Genomic DNA, 19,145 nt, shown 5'->3' with positions numbered 1-19,145 from the left:
AAAAAAGGAAATAACTAAGAACTGGCTCAGGAGAGTATATTTTAAAATGGCCAATCAAAGCAGAACTTCCATGATTCCAGGCGGAGATACAGTGATGCGAATGAGGCTACCTAAGACCAGGAGCCGTTGAAGAGCCCCCAGTGCAGTATTTACAGGGTGCCTTGGAGCTTCATGGTTGGTTTGCGTTCAGCACAAAGTAACCTGTCTCCTTAATGAGCCAGGACTGAAACGTCTCCTGAGAGAAGAGTGACTGCAGAGAGGATGAAGGTTGCCTTTGGGATCAAGTAGGTCAGCCCTGGCTGCAGAGTGCAGAAAAATCAAAAAGGGTTCAGGGTCAGGTGATATTAGGAGGAGAAAGAACAAAGTCCTGTGTGCCGGATTTTCCAATGATGAGCCAAAACTGCCTACGGAGGTGGCCAGGCTGGAGTACTGCAACCAGTAGTAGCTTTAAACTAGCCAGTTTAAAGTTATAAGGCTGTCATTTTTTTCCTTCTGTCTCTTGGTTCTGGGGTAGTAATAAATATACAGAAAAACTCAGAGTCTCTCTCTTTTCTGAGAAATTCAGAATATTGGTAAGAACTGAAGTCTCCTAGCACAGTGGATAAGATGGGAAAGACTAACACCTTGGTAAGATGTTCAGAGAGTGCCGTTCAGCCTTGGCCACCAGAATGGCTTCTTCTGTGGTCATTCTCGTATAAGCAGCACCAGAGGGTTTCAGCATCTTCAGTTTCTGGCAGTATAGGGGGAAATGGGAGCACTGGTGTTTGGGAATATGTCTTCAGTCTCCTCTGACTTTTAAAGCACTGAGGTATGCCCCAAGATATAGGTATGAAAACAGGCCTTGCCTGATTTCATACCTTTCTATAGTTGATGCGAAACAAACCCTCAAATGGGTACGGAAAGGGTTTTTCCATCTTTGTCTGACTTTTTTGGGTAAGAGTCAAAATCAGGATGCATAAAGAAAAATATGGTTTGCCTGTTTTTCTTGTAATTTTGTTTTTTGTTTTGCCAGGAACAAAGAATTTTGAGCCCATCTAAGACTCATTCATTATATGCATTATGCAAATTAATTCCTAATTTACCCGCATCCCCATTATTTTATTGAAACCAAACAAACTTTTTTAGCAGGCAAATGAAATAGCACTGCAGCGGTTTGGAAGACCTGAGCATCTAAACATTTTTGGCTGTACGTGTGGCTGCCACTCCCTCTGACCGAGACAATAATATTAAACTTTAACATGATGCAGGATGTTGTAATCCTACAAGAGAGAGAAGTGGTTGGGCTCTAAGGTCATGGTTGGCAAAGGCAAGACCTTTGTTCTGTCCAGAGGGCTGTAAAATCTGTGAGCGAGCGTCATGCTTGGCCCGCTCCCTTCACGCAGGCTTCCTAGGGATTTAGTTTTGTCTTTTTTAATAAAAAAAACTATGTTAGTTTTATATTTTTTTCTTTGTTATTTATTTTCTTTATTTTTTTTGGCTGCGTCGGGTCTTAGTTGCAGCACGCAGGATCTTAGTTGCGGTACGCGGGCTTCTCTCTAGTTGTGGCGTGCAGATTTTCTCTCTCTAGTCGTGGCTCGCGGGTTCCAGAGCACGTGGGCTCTCTCGTTGAGGCACGTGAGCTCAGTAGTTGTGGCGTGCAGGCTTAGTTGCCCCTTGGCATGTGAGATCTTAGTTTTCTGACCAGGGAGCGAATCTGAATCCCCTGCACTGGGAGGTGGACTCTTTACCACTGGACCACCAGGGGAAGTCCCCTTAGGGATTTAGTTCTGAATTTCACTAGCAGTGATCAGTGGTGGTAGAGAATAATCATTTTTTTCTTCTAGTTTTATTGAGATATAACTGACATACAGCACTGGTGTACAGCATAATGGTTTGCCTTACATACATCATGAAATGATTAGCACAATAAGCTCAGTGAACAGCCATCATCTCATGTAGATAGAACATTAAGGAAATAGAAGAAAGATGTTTTTTCCTTGTGATGAGAACTCTTGGGATTTACTCTGGACAACATTCATATTCACATACAGCAATGTTAATTATGTCTCTCCTGTTGCACATTCCATCCCTAGTGCTTATTTATCTTATAGCTGGAAGTTTGTACCTTCTGACCACTGTCATCCAGCTCTGCCTCTGCCCCACCCCCCTGCAACCTTCTGGTAACCAGAAATCTGATCTCTTCTTCTATGAGTTTGTTTGTTTTTGGAGTATAATTGACCTACAGAACTATGTTAGTTCCCGGTACACAACATAGTGATTTGATATTTCTATGCATTTCAAAATGATCACTGTGGTAAGTCTAGTTATCATCTGTCACCATACAAAGATATTATATAATTTTTGACTATATTCCCCACACTGTACATGTCATACCTGTGACATTATTTTGTAACTGAAAATTTGTACCCCTTAATCTCCCTCACCTATTTCTCGCCTCCCTCCACCCCGAGATAATAATTTTAATGAATAGTTCTTATTCTTTTTTCCTAGTTTAAACAGTGTGCCTTTTCAGGTTTTATTTCTCAAACCTATTCACAGTTGTTTGATGGTGAAACAAGGGATTTGTTTTTTAAAATGATTTTTGATATTAATAAAAGCCTATTCCATTTCCACTGCTTGTGTTTAATGCTGTGACTTTTCAGATGGTGATACCTATCATTTCGCTAATCAAACAGAAGATGGTATTTGTATTGTTTAGCAGTGTTATATCATGGAAAGATTTTTTTTCCAGTAAAAATTTAGCCATAGTAAGTACAGTGATATGGGGAAAATAGGCTTTAAGCCCTTGTGATCATAAATTGAAGTCCATTTAAAAAGAAAAAAAAAAAAAATCATACCCCTTCTCCAGCAGTTGCTACCTTGCTAAATGGATTCGTTTCCTTGAGCTGTTGTACCGGAGTACCACAAATGGGGTTGCTTAACACAACAGGAATTTCTTCTGTTCTGGTTCAGGAGGCCAGAGTCTGAAATCAAGGTGCCTGCAGGGCCTTGCTCCCTCCCAAGGCTCAGGGAGAAAATCCTTCCTTGCCTCTTCCAGCTTCTGATGACTCTAGGCATTCCTTGCCTTGTGGCCACATAACTCTCATCCTTGCCTCTTCACATGGCCTTCTCTGTGTGTCCTTTTCTATCTCTTATAAAGACACTGTTACTGTCCTTAATACCACCCTAATCCAAGATGTCATCTCATCTTGATCCTTATCTCAAGCATGCCTACAGAGACTGTATTTACAAATAAGGTCACATCCTGAGGTTCTGGGTAGACAGGAATTGCGGGGGGTGGGGGGGGCGGGGAGGAAGAGAGACAGTATTCAACCCATTACATTAAATTATAGATGTTTTAACCTGTAGCTTGGTTAGATGGTAATAGGCAAGAAGCTGTCATTGATCATTATTAATTTTGCATATTCTTCTATTATATAATTATTATATAACTTATCACATTGTATTACAATTATTTATTTACCTACTTGCCTCTTGCATTAAATCATAAGAAGGCAAAGACTGTCTTTTTTCCTGATATAATGCACCTAACAAAATGGTTATTTATGTTATATTAATATACATATCTACATATATCACAGCAAAAAATGAATGGAGTAGGTTAGAAGGATAGAATCTTAGAGTAATTTAGTCCCTACCTTCAGTCCACACCTTTACAGGTCATGAATTGCTCTAGAGACCAGCTAGATAAGCCTACAGATGTGGCTACAGTCATGTTCTCTTCACTTTCCAATTCAGTGTGCTTTCTAGCACATCAAATCATCTCTATATTAAAAGGTTTAACTGTGAGTATTCATAGAGTGCTGTTAAAAGCACGCAACCACCCCAAACCCTGGGTACTAACCTACGTTCAGAAGCCTTACCGCTCCAGGGTGTAGAATTTCTCTCGCTGTGTGCAATTTTAAAAGTTGAATCTAACCCACAAGAATACTTTCAGGAATATCTTTGCAATTCATACATTGCAGAGAAGACCACTTGAGATAGGAAAGGATGAAGAATGACTGCGACCATCTGTGGGGAGGGTCACGTGTTGAGATGGGAAAGGCTGAATCAGGTGGTTTGACTTTGATCTTGAGGCAGCTGCTAATTAGTTGAGCAAATCACTTCATCTCTGAACCGGTTTCTCCAATGAGATGAGCTGGTTCCTTCCAGTTCTGTTCTAAGAGTTAATATCACTGTTTGTCATTCCACATGCAGGTTTCTTTTCATCCCAACTAGCTTCTGGCTAAGAACCTCTTCCATTTCTCTGTGGTCATAGCAACTAGTACAGTGACTTCCTCATGGTAGGGAACTTATTATTTTTTTTATTTTTATTTTTCTTGCGGTACACGGGCCTCTCACCGTTGTGGCCTCTCCCATTGCAGAGCACAGGCTCCGGACGCACAGGCTCAGCGGCCATGGCTCACGGGCCCAGCCGCTCCGCGGCATGTGGGATCTTCCCGGACCGGGGCACGAACCCGCGTCCCCTGCATCTGAAGGCAGACTCTCAACCACTGTGCCACCAGGGAAGCCCTGGTAGGGAACTTATTAACCAGGCCCTGCTAGTGATACTGGAAGGTGAGGAGCAGAAACCCAGCCAGGCTATGCTGAACCTCATGTCTAAAGCCAAAAGGCTCAGAGCATCCATCGTATGTAGCCAGGGCTGCAGCAAGCACCCCAGGACACAGACAGACAGATAGATTGGTTCTGAGTCAGTTTCCTGTATCCTGTGGAGTCAAAAGGAAGACCTGCACACAGCAACGGGCCTTGTGAACAATGGTCACTTCCTGTGACCAGGAGAGTCTGAGGGCCGGGGGTGGCCACTCACGGTTCAGACAGCACTTTCAGGCAGGGTGCTCCCGAGGCCACATCTGTAGACTGTTTCTCTTCAGATCTGCAATAAAACTCCTTCTCTCCCTTTTTAACCTGTGTTAAAGAGTTTACAGTAAAGTAAACCTTGAACTTGCAAGAGTGAATTTAGCTTTCCCGTGGAGGGGGAGATAGCTAATACTCTGCTTATGGGTACAATAGCGTTGGATATTCATATACTCCGATGCCAGCTTAACTAGATTCATCTTTGTTTCCTCGTGTGAAAAATGGCAGTGCCACAGAAGTTTTAAAAAACCCTCCACACGCAAGAGGGAGGGGATGTGGGGATATATGTCTATGTATAGTTGATCCACTCTGTTGTAAAGCAGAAACTAACACAGCATTGTAAAGCAATTATACTCCAATAAAGATGTTTAAAAAATTTTTTTAATTAAAAAATAAATTAAAAACCCTCCCCGTTTTTTATCCTAACACACAAGTATATTAATAGTAGTAGTCATAGTGGTAGTCGACACTTTTGTAGTGCTTTTACCATTTGTCTGGCACTGTTTCGAGCACTTCACACATATCCACCTACTCAGCTGTGTGCACAATGTCATATCATCATGTTCAGGGCTAATTCTGTACCGGTATATGAGTTGTTCCACATCAGGAAAAAAAGAGTGACTAGCAAAAGAATAATGATGTCAGAGAATAGTTGTGAGAATTAACAGCAAACAGGGAAACCGAATCGAGTGATTTCTTTTTTGTGTTGTGGATCACGTGAGGTGCTCCATCTGCTGCAATGGAAAATGCTGAGAGATAAGAGAAACAAACGGGCTGGCTCTCGTGCTGCCCCGCACTGGACCACACGAACGTCGACTGCTCGCCCCCGGCTCCCCTCACTTTCCAAGATGATCCTGGCTGATTCCAGGGTGTGAAACTCCGTATGAAAGATAGGGAGGTGTCAGCAGCTCAGCCCAGAAAGCTGGGGATTGGGCAGTGGCTTCCTGTAATCCCAGGCGCTGGCTGACTGCCCCGCTCCTGGCAGTGCGGGCTGGGAGGTGGGCTGGGAGACAGCTGTGTTAGCACTGCAGCCCGCAGCGGCCCGTGGAACACTGGCCCCTCATGGAACTGCCTCGCTATGTTCTGCCTGAAAGGTGAGGGGGCTTCGGGCCCGCTGGGGTGGTGAAGTTACAGTTAGAAAAAGGTTCGTTAGGCATCAGAGTCTAAATCCAAGAGCTAGTTCTCTTAAAACCAAAGTTTGAGGGAGTTTTGTTAAGCATGAAAGTGAAAAAGTCATTGTTCTTTTTTGGTTGCAAACAGGAAGAAAGACCTCCTGCTGGGGAGATGGAATTTTTCTTTTAGACAGAGAGGATATTTCTCTGTTTGGATGCGTTTGGGATGTGTTTTGTCATAGACAAGAGTAATTAAAAGTTTAGAATGAAAGGAAACTTAATAGTCTAAGTGGGAATGGTTTACAGCTGTAGTATGAGTCCTGTTAAGAGAAGTTTTCATGTGATGATTTGCTTCTGTAAAGGGTTAGAGTGAGTAGAAAGGGGGAAGCGATTCTATTGCTTTCAGCTTTAATGTGTGAATCCAGGAATTAAACTAATTTTTACCGTAGAACAGACTTCTCATTCTAGCTATGTGTGTGTGGATTATAGTACTTCGGGAAGTACTGGAAGATGGGGAATATATGTAGTGATTCCCCCATTAGTTGGAGAGTATTTTCTCAGGCAGTTATTTTTTCTTCAACACTATTTTTCTTCCAACTCCTGTCATAATGTAATTAAGCATTTAAGAATGTGGTTTTTGATGAGGTTGTTGGAATGGGGGAGTTAAAATGAATTTCCTTGGAACCAGAGTAGACTATTTTGTTCATATCTTTTGGTGTATATCATTGTGTTGATGCGAAATTCTTCATGGCTTTTTAATTTTTGGAAATAAAGTGGTCCTGGCTTGCTTTGCTGATTTGCCCCTTTGTCCTGAGTCTATTACTGAGGTGTTGACCAGGGTTCTCCAGTCTCACCCTTTATAGATTTAACCCTGACACCTTAAAAACGACCAAAGTCTTTAATATTAAACTTTGAGTTTGGGTTGTTTGTTTATATGGTTGGTATAAGTTTGATCAAATCGACGGGGTAAAAGCAGAAAAGAACATCACATCTTTCTCTCCCTAAGAATTCAACTAGGGGGCTTCCCTGGTGGCACAGTGGTTAAGAATCCACCTGCCAGTGCAGGGGACACGGGTTCAAGCCCTGGTCTGGGAGGATGCCACATGCCGCGGAGCAACTAAGCCCGTGCACCACAACTACTGAGCCTGTGCTCTAAAGCCCACGAGCCACAACTACTGAGCCAGCGTGCCACAACTACTGAAGGCCGCACGCCTAGAGCCCGCCACAGCTAGAGAAAGCTGCACACGGCAACGAAGACCCAATGCAGCCCAAAATAAATAATTAATAAATAAATTTATTAAAAAAAAGAATTCAACTAATTCTTACTCTAAAGTGTATCTAGTTGCAATGGATTTCTAAGGAGCCCCATCAGCAGAAATGAATTTGAATATTTCTGAAAAATAATTTTAGGTGAAATGAGTTATGGGCTTTCCTGATGCTTTCTCAAAAAATTGTTTGCACAAATAAAAAGTGTAACTATGAAGAGCCAAAATTCAGTATCATTGGATGAGTGTGCCTCCTAACCGAGTGTCATTTCCCCAGCTGAAATCATTATGATCTAATGACAGCTTCCGGTTTAGGATTTTTAATTGAATTCAGGTGTGGAGTTGTTGCAGGGCATGACTTCCGCTGCTTCAGCGTGTTTGCCTCCACCCATTCCCATCACAGCAATTTCATTTTATTAAAGAATATATCAATTTCATGGACTCTTAGTTTCCGAGGTAACTTGGGAGATTTTAGAAAGTCAAGTGAATGGCATGTGATGACAACTGAATGCTTTCATGCTGAAGTGTGTGTTCTAATCAGGACTCCACGATCCCTTTTAAAAAAAAAACAACCCACTTTCCCATCTCCCAGCAGCCAGGACAGCATTTGACATTTTGCTCTCTTCCTGTGATTTATAGCCTCTTGATTTACAATAATGATTTTTAGGTTGCCCTCTGTCCTACACGTGAGGCCAACCCAAGATAAAGTCATGGTGAGTGAGATTAAACACAGGAATATCAAGGGCTGCTTGTGTTGCTTTGTATTCCTACTGCATTTGTGTTTCCCTCTGATGGAGGCTTTTTCAGAGGACTTCATTAATTGGCCTGTTTCTGTGGCTCCCTGAGGTCCTAGGAGCTATTGGTTATGATTAGTGTGGACATTAAAGGAAGCATGATTGCCCGTCTTTTGGGTTCAATTGTGTCTTTGTGTATTTCTTTTAATTGTTGAAGAAGACACATCAGACAGCCTCCCACATGGATTCAGGGTTTCCTTTTCTCCGTTTATACTTCTTTTTTTCGGAAGTCATGTCTACTCAGCTTTTGGTCAATTTGGTGCTAGAAAAAGTGTCTTCTTGGAAGAGAGATGTCATCTTTGTCACTGTTGTTGGCTATAATAGCTCGTATAGTTACGATCACCCTCTACTGTTGCCATTGAAATAGCTCAGATACATTCACTCCACCCACGTTTGCTTCCTATGGGCAACATCTGAGCTCCCAGTCTCTGGGAAGATGTTCTCTCAAGTTCTGCCAAGGTCCTTGTCGTTAACAAAGCCGAGGTATGTTGTTCCTTCACTGTGTAATCAGCAGTCTGGGAAGTGAGTTTCCGGCCAGTCAAATAATATGATTCACAGGAAACTACCATGCATATATTATATACCATTCATGGATGACTTTATTCAAAAAATCAGAATAAAATATTTTTACTTCCAAAACTGCATGGAACATAATTAAGTTTCTCCGAGACGATTCAGAAATGCAGATTTCTTAATTACAGTGCACCAGCTTCATCTTTATAAATATTAATTATCTTTTCCGTACATCTCTTAACTCTGAAGACTATCTTTTTCTTTTAATTTCCAGTCTATCACAGATAAGTATTTTGTAAAACATAAAATCACATGCTGTGGGCTGTCACCACAATGTCAAACAGGTGTAATAAAGTTCTTAAACATTTTATTTCATTTTCTGTAGTAATCTTACTGTAGACTGGTAACAAAGCATTGGCACTTGTAAGTAGACAAATCTGTATAGTTAGTAGACACTTGTGTATTAGTTTCCTAGAGCTGCTATAACAAATTACCACCAAGTGAGTGGCTTAAAACAGGAATTTCTTCTTTCAGTTCTAGAGGCTAGAGTGTGCCCTCAGGTGCTGACAGGGTCTTGTTCCCTGTGAAGTCTCTAGGGCAGAAGCTTTCCTTGCCTCTTCCAGTTTCTGGTGGCCTCAGGTATTTCCTGGCTTGTGGCAGCACCTATGACTCTGTCTTCACATGGCCTTTCTACCTGTGGGTCTCTCTGTGACTCTCTGTCACTTGATTTTCTTATTAGGACACCTGTCATTGGATTTGGGTTCTACCCTAATCCAGTATATGAGCTCATCTTAACTGACTACATCTGCAGACTCTACTTCCAAATAAGGTCACATTCTGAGGTTCCCAGTGGACATGGATTTTGGGGGGGACCTTAGTCACTCTATGAGAATGGACCATGCATAGCCACATGGATTGAGGGTAGCATTATAGGAGGTGTATTTAATGGAGAGCTGTAAGAATGGCTGTCCAGTGTAGCTGCTGTGATAATGTATTTGAAATGTGTAGCATTGCCAGTTTGACAAGTTTGTATGTGTAGGTAGAAGGGTTGAATGTACCCACTACGATCAGTCAAGCAAAAGAAAATGTTGCCTTTTTATTTCCTATAAGGGATCCAGTTTCCTTCATGTACTCTGATCCTGCTGAGATGGGGAAAAACAAAAAACAAAATTGAACTTCAGTTCACTGCAGTCAACTCAGTGTGAGCCAAAAATTTAAACAGTTGCATTAGCTCCGCTCAGGCTGTTGGATGAACCGGTCTCTCAGAATTCTCCTATTATCTCCTTCTCTCCAAAGTGGATTCTGTTAAGTTCCTCCCTTATTAATGTAACAGAAGTGATGCATGCTAAGTTATGTACTTTTGAATCATTGACTTTCTCATTACCTAATTTTTGAAATGTTAAAGTAGGGTACTTCCGTGTAGTTGCGTTTAAAACATAAGGTATTTTTAAAAGTGTCCTCACTCTTAATATGGAAAGGATTAGTACATACATCCTTTTGTACTCTAAGAATAATTTCAGTGCGTTTCGTGAGAATCGTGAATCTTAAGTTTCTGAATTTAATATTGATTTTACCTGGCCGGCATTCTCTCCAGGGATTTAAACCTGGCTTTGGGGTTGGACTAGATTCTTTCCCTTCCTCTCCTCTTACTGTCATCCAAGATCCAGAAATTGAGTTTCATGGTTTGGAAAAGTGGTGCATTCTGTACAGTGGGTGTATCCCAGCTGCCTACATACTCAGCATGGTAGGGTCCTGTCTGCATCCTTTTCTGCTTCACAAGTTACAGATTTAGGAAAGCCTTTAGGTTGTCCAATAATAGCAGAGTTATGTTGGAGATTACAGCTATGAACTATGTCAGGCATGTATTTCTGCTCCCGAGAGGGCAGTTCATCGTAGAAATTCAGCTCTGTCCTTCCTCCTCGTGCACCCTGGAACAGATCACAGGCCTCTTTCCAGTTGTCTCGTGTATGTTGTACATGTAAAAGAATTCCTTAGATTCTTTTCTTGGCAACATTTGGAAAATAATGTCTGGAATCAGAAGCAGATTTGTTATTTCTGTGCTGAAACAAGTGCATTTTTCAAGTTAGCAAGCAACCATTTGCTCTGGAAGGTTCCCCGCCCCTTCTTAAATCCAGTAATAACCTGTCAAGTAAGTGTTGAGCAAGGTTCATGCTATTTTACTATTTGATTCTGAGCATCATTTTAAAAGGCTTGAACAATCAAAATGCAAAGTGACCCTGGGAATATTGCATCTGTGTGAATCTGGACATTTCATTATCATACATTCAGATTTTGAGTTTTACTTAAATTAGGAGCAGCCTTTAGGACCACAGTCCTGCAAGCCTTTCCTCCTTTCATTTAAAAATGGCATATAATTGCTAGCCCATAACCTATAGCTACCAAGAGGAATTCGCATTTGCTAAATCTGCAATTTAAAGTAGCACTTTTAATAAACACACTGATGATATCATGCATTTTTCAAACTGGCGGGCAAAGCCCTTGAAATTTAATAAACCAAACAAAGCTAGCCCTTTATTTCCTTTGTCTTTCCCTTGAAAACTTTATCACGCTTTCCAGTTCTCTTTCTTCCTTCCACTACTAATCAAAATCTTGCTTTTAAATACATTGCAGTAGAAGCCAGATCACTGTGCTGAAGAGGTGATATAATAAAAACTAGGAGATGCCATCCTTAAGGAATGAAAGAGCAGTTAACAGAGCTTTGCTGCCTGAAGCACGCAGGGCTGGGGGTCTGCTTGTCTGTGGAGCATGCTCTGTGCAAGGATAGTGCCCTGGGTGATTTGGTGGAACTGAATCAAATGACTCGAATTACCAAAAGCTTTGGCAGAGGTTTCCGTTAGATTCTCCATTTGAATATCTCCTGTCCCATTTTTACCTATTTTTGGTTTCTTTCTTTGCTGATTTCCGTGTCTCTTTTTTTCTAGTTTTTCCCTTTCCTCCTCTCCTCGTCCTCTGATTGCTCATTGAGGGGGCTGCATCATACCTAAGCTGGCTTGAACTCCCTCTGGTTACGAAGGTGCAGATCAGTAATCTGCACACGCGTTAGTAAAGGTGATAGTTAATAGACGAAGGCAGATGGACCAGTGTGATAAAGGCAATTTACCACTCAGGACATCATGTCACCACCATCAGCCAGGCACAAAGGTATGCAGGGGTACGTATTTTTCTATTTTAAACATCAGAAGAAAATACTGCCGAACAACCTAAGGGCCTTTAAGCAATTAATAGCTTTTGCATGATTGAACGTATTGGGGACGCAGGGTAGGGAGATGGATATTCCTAGATTTGAAAAATGTCCATTGTTTTTTAAAATCATACATAGCAGTTGGATTTGAAATTAAGAGGTCTTCATTTGACAGGCAGTAGTATAATGACCAACTATTGGGTATCATATATGAGCAGTGTCCGTGCTCCATCTGCTGATTATGTCATGTTTATCGGGTTTTGTTAACTTAAATTGGGTTTAGAATTTGTATTGTTGTTACTGTCAAAATGTGGCTAATACTGAGAGCCATTGAGACAAAGGCCATGCTGGCTTGAATGAGGACTTAATTTGGGGGGGTGGGCTTGCACGATAAGAGCAGTGTGAGCGCTTGTCGCCACTTCTTCGTTGGAATGTCTTCTTATAACAAAAAGATATAAATAGCATAAATTGAGCTTTAGAAACTGGGAGTTGAAATATAGTTTAAGTGAATTTATATTTAAGTGGAGTATGGTTCTCAAAGGTCAGATTATATATTACATGTTTGTTCTTGAGAGATTTGGCAAGAGGCAAGACAGCATTTGGAAACAAAAGAGAAAAATTCCCTCCTCTGATGACCATAAGAGGACATCTATTCTCCTTGTGGTTTTATTTCACTGAGTGAAACTGTGCAAGCTTTGGAAACTTTCAGAATGAAAGTTGGGACACCTGCCTCTGCTCTCTGATATGTGGAGGGGGAGGGGCGGAGGGGTGCCCTGCGACTTGCCCGGGGTGTTCTTAAGACAGGGAAGAGAGAGGGCGTCCAGAATGGTTAAGGTGGCTTCAGGAAAGGCAGGAGTCCAGGAGATTCCAGAGTTGGTAGAAGGTTGGCTGGGGAAACTGAGAAGCTGAGAGTAGTGCCTTTTCTGGTTTCAAACAGAAAAGGTTCCTCAGCAAATGAAGAGGGAGCCTCAGAAGATGCCTGTGAGGTGGCATGGTGAGGGAGAACAAGGCATGTGGGAGCACCTAGCCCCAGATGGTACTCCGTCTCTCCTTCCTTGGCCATCTCTTACAAATTTGGAGTTTTTCTTTAACCCTTTCCTCATTTTTAAGAGGACAAAGGAGGCTGTAGTTCCTTCTTTTCCTGCAAAAATGTTGCTATAACAGAATACCTAGTTGTATGCAAAAAAAGGCCAATATTATCCCAAGGTGGCTACTTTATATATCTAGATTCATACAAAACTTGTTGATATTCTGAAATACCTCTGAGGTTCATCACATCTGACCGAACTGTTTTGACAGAGTTTAGGGTGTAAGTGTTAATTCATCAGATGTTAATGGGTGCTTACCATGTGCCTGGCTCCCCCCGCCCCAGGAAAGCCTTCCATCTCCCACGGTCCTGGATTTCTTCCAGGCCCAGGACTCCTCGGCGCCCAAGACCTTTCCAGCTGCTTTCCTTTCCTCTCAAAAGGCACTACGGCTTGCGCCTGATTTGGGGGTTCCTTTTTCCCCCAAGATTGACTTTGAGAACAAAGCAAAGCCAGAGACTTTTTAAAGGGTTTCCCCGCTAATGATGACCCAGATAACAAAACAGTAACAGATTAATCTATGAAGAAGATTCAAGAAATCCCAGCTCTGTCCGTTAATAACATAAGCTTGAGTAAAGATCTCCTTAGCTATGAGAGTAGCAGCTGCCTGACAAAAGATCAAGGATTAAATAATAACTTACATAAAATGCTGGACCTTTTCTCACGAGTATGTAGTAGTGTTAGTTAGATGTGACCTCTCTAAGTGCTTCATAAAGTTACTGATTAGACTTACCTTGGGCTTGTGAAAGTAAAGACCCACTTCTACCACAATTTGCGAATACAATGTAACGATCATATATAGTGAAAAAAGGCAGATGTACTTCTGGTTTTTCATTGCAACATATTTACACCAACTTTGGTAAAGTTTTCTGGAATCACCTTTGTATAAATACACCCAGATGAATACAAAGAATCATAAGTCACATATACTGGCAAATGAGCACTGTAGCAACACAAATATTTTGAAAGCGGGGGAGGCCAAGGAGAGTATCCTGACGTGGTTCTAACTGCTCCAGCGGAAGTGTTTGCTCCCACAGCAGTTGAGACGAAAACCATTCCTTTTTGGAAATGGAAATGTTCCTGGCAGAACAAATACTTGATAACAGTTTAAAACAAGATTTGGGCTGCTCGTATGGTGCCTTTTATAAAACTGCTTTGTATTCAGAAAAATCTCTGCATATCTATAGACGAGAGGAACGGATGGGTGGGAAGTTTTATCCTTCATAGGTAGACATGTCCTTATTTCAGGTTGACTGTTGAGGAATCGGTAACTGGCTCTCCTTAATCGCTGGAGTATTTCTCCTTTCACTCAATTCCTTCTTCCATTGTTAATTGGCCCATTTTCCACCTCAGAGAGAACAGGTTCGTGAGTGTAGGAGTTGTCCAGCTGAACTGTCAGTAAACTACAAAGGAAGTTAAAAAAAGCAGACTCGAAAGATGACATTGTGTGTCCATTCCTCCAAAAAAGCAGGGTCCATAAACACCGGAAGGACTGAATGCAGATGAGTAAATTTTTGATGGCTTTAAGCATGATTTAAAGCATTGGTTAACACGAGATAAAACATTAGTTTGATATTTGCGATCACTTTTAGGTTTGGGATTATATGATTACAACAGAGACAGCTTCTTTTCAGTCACCTATTGCGAACATCTAAAGCTTAAAGGTCCAGTGTCTTTTCTGCTTCCCACAGAAAGTTAATGTTGGCATGGCAGACATTATAAATCTTTATTTATATGCTATTTTGGCTTATAGTAACACATTTGGCTAGAAGTGAGTTTGTCTTAGTTGCTCCCCGCCTCTCACTCACCTTCATGAAATGGTTGAATAGATCCATTGTTGGAGTGTTATCTGCAAAAGATAAAGTGTCTGTGAACTGAGGGGAAAACAGGAGCCCCTAAAATAGATGAGATTCCTTTGGCACATGACATACCAAAGGGTTCTCCCCGACTGCTATTTTGGACAGTGTTTGACTAGGTTTTCTTTAATTTTCCCTTTCCCTCATTTCAACACTGGAAAGTGACCTTCCTGCTCTGTGTATGAAGACCAGCTACCTTTCTCTGTCTCCCGCGTGATATCGGCCCCATAGCAACCCTGTGACGTCTGCAATTAGGTCAGGCTGTAGGGATGCCCGATAGAGAAGCGAGAGAACAGGCAGGCTTCTCTCTGCCAGAGTCGTGCTTCCTCGCTGCACAGCGAGAATTCTCATGTCAATTCTAAGATAATCCTCTAATCAATGTCAAGAGCCCTTTGCTGCTTTTCAGTAAGGGAATCTAGTATTTGTGATGTACTGATAATTCCCACCTTTCTATCTCCAACTGGGACCTCTCGCCTAAATTTCAAATGTGAATATCCAACTGCCTCCTCCACGTTTCCAATTGGATGTCTGAAGGACCTCATGAACTCTCCTGGTCCCCTTCCCGCTTTGTCCCCACATCTCTCCCACCGCAATCTTCCTCATTTCCATAGGTGGCAAATCCACTTTTGCAGTTGAGCAGGCTATAAACCTTGAAGTCATATATGATTCCTGTTTCCCTGCTAACCTCCCCCGTTTAATGTCAGAAAATCCTATTGACTCAATTAAAAAAACTCTTTTCTGGGATCTGACTACCTCTGGCCACCTCTACTGCCAGCTCGTTGCTGGGTCTCACCTGGACGACTATCACAGCTTCCCTTGACAGCCTGTTTTCAACCCGGTTGCCAGAGTGAACCTTTGAAAACCTAAGTGAGCTCACGCCACTCCTTTGCTCAAGACACCTTGCGCTCAGAGTAAAAGCTCAGGCCTTGGCAATTTCCCGTTGTTTTGGGAACATCAATCACAGGCCAAAACTAAACCATAGAGGAGAAGAGTGGTTTTCTGAGAACCACAGAACTTGTAGCTGTGTCAGATCCTTCATTCTGGCAGAAAATGAAAAGGTTTCCTTGCTGAAACCACAGCCCCAGGTGAGTAGTGTTCTTGTCCGGTGCCCGTGGAAGATGTGGTCTTTCATGAGACGCCTTCATCTTTTCTGTAGTGGGAATGAAGATCATTCCAGTCTGTCTCATTTTATCATCAAATGTAGCCATTTGTGTATTTAATGCAGCTACCAAGGTGTACCTTTAGTTTTTAAGAAATAAATTTGATAAGAGAGTTTCTGTTGGAATTTTGGAAAATTGATTCCCATGGCTTTTTTTTTTTTTTTGATAGGGATTAAGTTAGAACTAAACAGTAGGGAGCCTATCCATATTAGGAAGCTAACAGAAATATTTAATAAGCAGCTCAGAGTTTTTATTCTTATGCATATACTTGGTTTTGGTTTTTTGGGGTTTTTTTTGCGGTACGCGGGCCTCTCACTGTTGTGGCCCCTCCCGTTGTGGAGCACAGGCTCCGGACGCACAGGCTCAGCAGCCATGGCTCACGGGCCCAGCCGCTCCGCGGCATGTGGGATCCTCCCGGACCGGGGCACGAACCCGTGTCCCCTGCATCGGCAGGCGGACTCTCAACCACTGCGCCACCAGGGAAGCCCACATATACTTGTTTTGCTGAGCCTTGGTTTGTTATAAGGAATATCAAAAAGTCCTCTCATGATAAGTGCTTGATATTTCACTCTTTCATAGAACCCCGGCTTTTTTTTCCCTTTCATAGCATTATTAAAATGGAGGGCAGGCTCTGACCCACTCGTTGAGTGAGATTTGCAGGTTCTTTATGACATACCATTGTCATGTGTTTGGTAGTGAAAGGTGCTGTGGCTTCCCCACTAGATTCTAAGCTCCCTGAGGGCTTATCCCGTTATCTTGACCAGGAAAGAATTCCAATTGGTATCTGTGATTAAAGGAATGAAATGTAATAGTTAACCTAGTTTAGGTGGAAAGGACTTCATCCATCACTCTCCATGAAAATAAATGGACTCTTCTGAGGATAACTTAAAATAGAAAAGTGGATTTCTCTACTTTCAATGGGACGGAAAATATGCAGGCAATAAGCAGAGCAAGAAAGATTTTTAACTTTCAAAGTTTTATTTTCTATACAACCTTATAGAATAACCTAGTGCAACGATTTCAGTCATTAATGGCTTGTTAAGAGGGGGAAGCTGATCAGAGAGGAGGAGCAAGGTTAATGTGTTTCTAGAAATTCAAACATTCAGAACAAATGGGTCTAGACTTTGTGGTGACAGGGAGGGAGACGTGCTTCCCAGGTACCTTGGTCTTTGAAGTGGCAGGTCACCACCAGGGAAATGGCCAGCCCCCTGCTGGCTCCTCTCAAGCACCGCCCTGAAGTGGTTACACTTCTCCTAAAGGACCGGGGATTTACTCACCAAGGAGAAGCGCAGCCTTTAAGCACTTTCTTCCCTCTTGAGTTTTCAATTGGAAAAAAACAAAAACAAAACAAAACAAAACTCTGCTCCAATGCATAGTCCCATGAATGGGCAGTTGACTGTAGATAAAAGGAAAGTGGTAAAATTATCTTTAGAAATATGAGATTATTTTCTTTTAGCAAGTCATCATTTAAATATGGGACTTTTTCCTTTTTATATCTATTTAAATATTTCTATTGAAACTTTATCTCATTTGGCCTTCCTATCCCTGATTCTAAATTTTCAGATCCACTGGATTATTTTCTAGGGTTCCCCTGTATGCATTTCACTCTATTTCCATTACAACACTTGTTCCCCATTTTCTCTGTCAATATGCTTACAATTTGGTCCCTGTGTTTTTCTGTCCATGTTAGGTACTATGAGAACAAGCTGGTTATTATTCAGGACGTTATATCAGAGTGTACCTAGAGGTGCTTTATTAATATGTTAGTGAATGAGTGCTTAGCTGCATTAAGGACTTTATTTCTTCCCCTTTATCTCTGTGAACTATTATGGTTATTAAAAATTACAGGAACTTTAACCTGTAGGTTGTGTTTTCAGCTCAAATAAAATGAAAATGGTGGGGCTTCCCTGGTGGTGCAGTGGTTGAGAGTCTACCTGCCGATGCAGGGGACACGGGTTCGTGCCCCGGTCTGGGAACATCCCACATGCCGCGGAGCGGCTGGGCCCGTGAGCCATGGCCGCTGAGCCTGCGCGTCCGGAGCCTGTGCTCTGCAACGGGAGAGGCCACAACAGTTGAGAGGCCCGCGTACCGCAGGAAAAAAAAAAAAAAAAAAAGAAAATGGTGGACCCATCCATCATTTTAATGACCAGTTGAGATCTTACTAAAATGCACATTCAGGATAGTGAGCCTGAAATCTGCATGATGTGATTAACCACCAGTAAAATTTTTGCATGTGAAGCAGAAAGACTCTTTAACCTAGGAGTCAGAGAGGGTTTCTCATCCTGAGTCTATCATTTACTGACTCTGAGGAAGTCACTTAACCACTGAGCCGTTTTCCCCATCTAATAAATAGAAGTGGCTGCCCTGCCTACTTGAAGGGGTGATTTTGTGGGAATCAAATGAGATAAAGTACCTGGAATGTTATTGGGGAAACTGGCAATTCTCTTGCTTCCTCCTCTTTCATTTTCCTACACTTCCTGTCAATTCCACCTTTTTAATATGTTCTGGAACCTGCCTCTCCTCTTCATCCCCTGGGCTAGCACTGCCTTAGTGTGATGACTTAGCATTTCATGCTTTTATTGGTCTATCGGGAGTCTAACTTTCTGATTCTAGGCTAATTGCTCTCTGATCCCCTACTTCAGACCCTATCCAGAATGTAACAGACCTCATCGTGTTTCTTCTCTTACTGTAACGCTTCAGTTTCCGCACCCCCCCACCCATAACATTGCCTTCAGGATAAAGTTTAACTTCTTTAATATGATGCAGGGGAGCCCTTTATAAAAGAACATCTCTCTGTTTTCCTCTTCAGCCTCAACGCTCACTTGCCTCTTCCCCCCATCCACATTCACCACTTTTGCTCATCTTTCTTTGCACGTGTCAGGACCCTCAGCTTAGGAGGACTATCTGCTTCTCCCGTCACATCTACCTAACATTTAGATTGGACCGACAGGACTTAGTTCATACATTACCTCGTCTTGGAAGCTCTCCATCACTAACATTCCAAAGCCGGTTTTTAAGCCCTCCTCCGTGCTGCCTGTCACATTGTCATGCAGCTGTGTGTCTTCTTGTGCTAGGCAATGGGAACCTAGAAGGCAGGGCATTTGTATCAGTCATTGTCCTTGATGCCAAGAATCACAGAAGACTTGGTTGAGTTAATTCATTCATATTTGAAAATCTTTTAAAAATATGAGGGAAGATTCTGGTGTATCATCTGGCTTAGTATTAGAAGCGAAATAGAAAACATTACCCTGCCCGTGTATAAAGTTATAAACTTTTCACACCTGGGATACTGAGGCTCATTTCC

General features: G+C 42.0%; 1 protein-coding gene across 6 annotated transcripts in view; it reads left to right on the top strand.

Annotated features, from left to right (window-relative positions):
• Window positions 1-19,145, top strand: part of NHSL1 (NHS like 1) — a 238,176-nt gene that overhangs the window by 128,884 nt on the left and 90,147 nt on the right. The window contains exon 1 of one of the 6 annotated variants that reach the window (XM_079938918.1): window positions 5,764-5,948. The exons of 4 other annotated variants lie outside the window; for them this stretch is intronic. In XM_079938918.1, coding sequence (XP_079795044.1) covers window positions 5,933-5,948 — 16 coding nt within the window. In that variant the 5' untranslated portion in view covers window positions 5,764-5,932. Of the gene's footprint in view, window positions 1-5,763; window positions 5,949-11,612; window positions 11,701-19,145 lie in introns of those variants that run through there. One more of the 6 variants, XM_079938917.1, reaches the window with a different exon arrangement.

This window comes from Stenella coeruleoalba (assembly GCF_951394435.1).
Source record: "Stenella coeruleoalba genome assembly, chromosome: 12".
NCBI classification, from domain to species: domain Eukaryota; kingdom Metazoa; phylum Chordata; class Mammalia; order Artiodactyla; family Delphinidae; genus Stenella; species Stenella coeruleoalba.
Note: the sequence above shows the minus strand (reverse complement) of the source record. Positions and strands in the feature narration are given on the sequence as shown.